Here is a 2,833-nt window from a genome sequence, read left to right on the forward strand (position 1 = left end):
TCAGTTAATTGTAAAAAAACTTTTGAGTTAAAAAAGATTCTTTAGCCTTGCTGAAGCTTCCAATATAGTCTCTCTGTGGCCAAAAGCACCAACTCTAATATACCCTTCACCTGCAGGACCAAATCCCTTTCCGGGTATGGTCACTATGTCTGTCTTCTCAAGAATTTCATTGAAAACATCCCATGAACTCAGCCCCGGAAAATGCACCCATATGTAAGGTGCATTTTTGCCTCCATACACCTTCAATCCAAGTGATCTGAATGTGTCAACAATGATTTCTGCATTCTCCTTGTAGTAGTCAATCACCCTCGTTATAGCCTGAAAGAGGTAAAACTAGTACTGGAAATGTAGACTTTCATAACTAATGTGAGAGTGCTCTATGTAAATGATCACCTTCCAGCAAGAGAATCTAGATTATACTAAGAAGAAAACAAATGAACTGCAACTGATTCCTTGCATATACTTGCATCTAGTGTTGGTAGAGAATATCCTACCAGAGGGTTTATAGTCAGTTTTAAGAGTTTTATCTTTGTTGTCAATGACAAATCTTTTCTGCGAAAAATTTAAATTTGAACACTTCAAATACAGATTTTCTTAAGAGCTAGGATGCTTGTCAGAGAAACTCACAGTATTGTATGAATTCACAAGAGAATAAACGAGGCATAATACTAACCTGGTGTCCCTCTGCAGAAAGGCATGCTAGCCCTCCAGCCTGAGCTATATTTGATGCACCATTGAAGCAGGTGCATACTATCCGGTTATAATCTTTTATGACCGGAAATCCATTTGCATACGACAACTCTTCAGGGACAACGGTCCAACCAAGTCGGACTCCTGTGAACCCCGCAAATTTGGAGAAGGATGATATTTCAATAGCAACCTGTACAGTGAAATTTGGTCAAAAACCAACTTTCATTAAGAATACAGCTGCACCAACTTGGCTATCAATATTCCAAACACATAAGATTCATAGTGAAGAGAACTTTGAGAACCTCTCTGGCACCAGGAATTTCGTAAATTGATCTTGGGCTTCCATCTGATATATAAGCAGCATATGAGGAGTCATAAACTATGATTGATCCATTTGCTTTTGCAAACTCCACCAGTTGCTTTAGTTGATGCAATGATGCAGCATTTCCAGTTGGATTGTTTGGAGAACAGAAAAATATGAGATCTGCCCTTGAAGCAGTTGATAAGTCGGGGAAAAAATTATTCTCAGGTGTGCAATTGAGGTAGACAATGTTCTTATACTTCCCGGTTTCCTGTTGAAAGTTGCCAGCTCGACCAGCAATGACACTAGAATCTATGTATGCCTGTCCCAGATTATAGTCCATAAAAAACATAAGGGATATGACTTCCATGTAGTGTAACAGGTAAGAGAAGAAAAATGACTATAACCCTTTTCTGTAGGCAGAAGAGCCCTTTAGCATAGTTACAAATAGGAAAATGAAATGATATTGAGAGCGAGGTGACGATGGCATTGAATCATATAAATTTTTTTGTCTCATCTTGACTTAGAATTTGAAACAGAAATAGGAGTGAAGATCATATTTCATTTTTAAGTTTACCGGGAAAGAAGGGTCTTGCACAGCTACTGTCACATTGGAACCTAAAAGCATCTGTTGGATAGGCAAAAGTCAGATTTCATGACATGCTTTTCGTCTTAATATAGATAACAGGTGTTTACCTTGTTGAACTCTAATTAAAGTATAGAAATATTTTCTGCATAAAACAAGTTCTTACCTGAAGGCGAGAAATGTCACACTGTGCACCATCTGATACAAACACCTCATTGCCTCCTATGCCCATATTCTTGTAGAATCTTTCTGCAATTGACATTCTCAATTCCTGTACCAAAAATTTGTAACTATTAGTCACCGAAAGAACCACAGGGACGTAATTCATAATAAACTAAAAGATGAACTAGTGAACTAAGATCAAAGAAAAAGAATAGAAGTATTTCAGAATAGACACCACTATCCTACCCTGTGGCCTTGCTCAGCTCCGTACCCACTGTAACCTTCAACTGTTGCAAGAGCATGCGCATGCTGCAATACACATATGGGGATTTCAAGTGACAAACAGAAACATGAAAAACGTTAATAGCTATTCAGCATAATGCTTGGAGAGGTTTCGATCAGCACCAATCTAGAAAACTACACACAACAATCTGAGAGCTAGCCACTATAGTACCTCAGCCATAGCAGATGTGATGATGTCTGGTATAGGTTCTGTAGTATTACCTATACCAAGTCTTATTACTCTTGCATTTGGGTACTTCTGAGTATGCAGAAACTCGCGCATGAATATCTAGTTTAGAGGCCATATGAAATGTAAAAAGGTTTTCATTCAGATGCATATACAATAAAAGCAAAGTTTTTAACAATCGATATCTGTATGCATCACAAGTAATCTACAGATGATAATATTAACACAATGTGCTCCAATCTTGACAATTAGTGTCAGATAGACCAGAAAATGAATAGAATAGGAGGGCAAACTTCATGATGAAGATGTCATAAGCCCGCTGACCTCTGGAAACAAATATCCGTTTTGCAAGTTCTCCATATTGACACTGCGTGAGACTTTTGTGCAATGACCTGTAATTGCATGGCATTGCTTATTAGGTTGTGACTGACAAAGGTGGCTATAGGTGACATGAGGATAAGGATTTGAATTATATAATTGAAGATGAACCTTTTTGAGATTGTAATAGCTTCCCAACTTTGCTCTCATTTTCAGAGTTTGAACTGTAAATAATGCAGACGTAATGGAACTCAATCAATTAAAAGAAATAACCAGAACAAGCATTCAATGAACAATGATATGTATG

General features: G+C 37.6%; 1 protein-coding gene across 1 annotated transcript; it reads right to left on the minus strand.

Moving 5' to 3' along the window:
* On the minus strand, positions 1–2,592 carry LOC101291533 (aminotransferase ALD1-like). The gene is made up of 8 exons (XM_004300613.1): positions 2,533–2,592; positions 2,194–2,310; positions 1,986–2,048; positions 1,744–1,848; positions 1,569–1,619; positions 993–1,313; positions 674–880; positions 1–318 (listed from the first exon to the last, which is right to left on the minus strand). The coding sequence occupies exons 1-8, from the start codon at positions 2,566–2,568 to the stop codon at positions 28–30; spliced, it is 1,191 nt and encodes a 396-aa protein (XP_004300661.1). The 5' UTR covers positions 2,569–2,592; the 3' UTR covers positions 1–27.
* Positions 2,593–2,833: the final 241 nt, after the last annotated feature.

The sequence above is a fragment of the Fragaria vesca genome, linkage group LG5 (assembly GCF_000184155.1).
Source record: "Fragaria vesca subsp. vesca linkage group LG5, FraVesHawaii_1.0, whole genome shotgun sequence".
In the NCBI taxonomy this organism is placed as follows: domain Eukaryota; kingdom Viridiplantae; phylum Streptophyta; class Magnoliopsida; order Rosales; family Rosaceae; genus Fragaria; species Fragaria vesca.

Coding starts and splice junctions, on each gene's coding strand:
- LOC101291533 (XM_004300613.1), bottom strand. CDS start 2,568: ATGGAGAACTTGCAAAACGGATATTTGTTTCCAGAG. Junction 2,311..2,532: donor ACGGATATTTGTTTCCAGAG/GTCAGCGGGCTT, acceptor CCTCTAAACTAG/ATATTCATGCGCGAGTTTCT. Junction 1,849..1,985: donor GAGCTGAGCAAGGCCACAGG/GTAGGATAGTGG, acceptor TTTTTGGTACAG/GAATTGAGAATGTCAATTGC.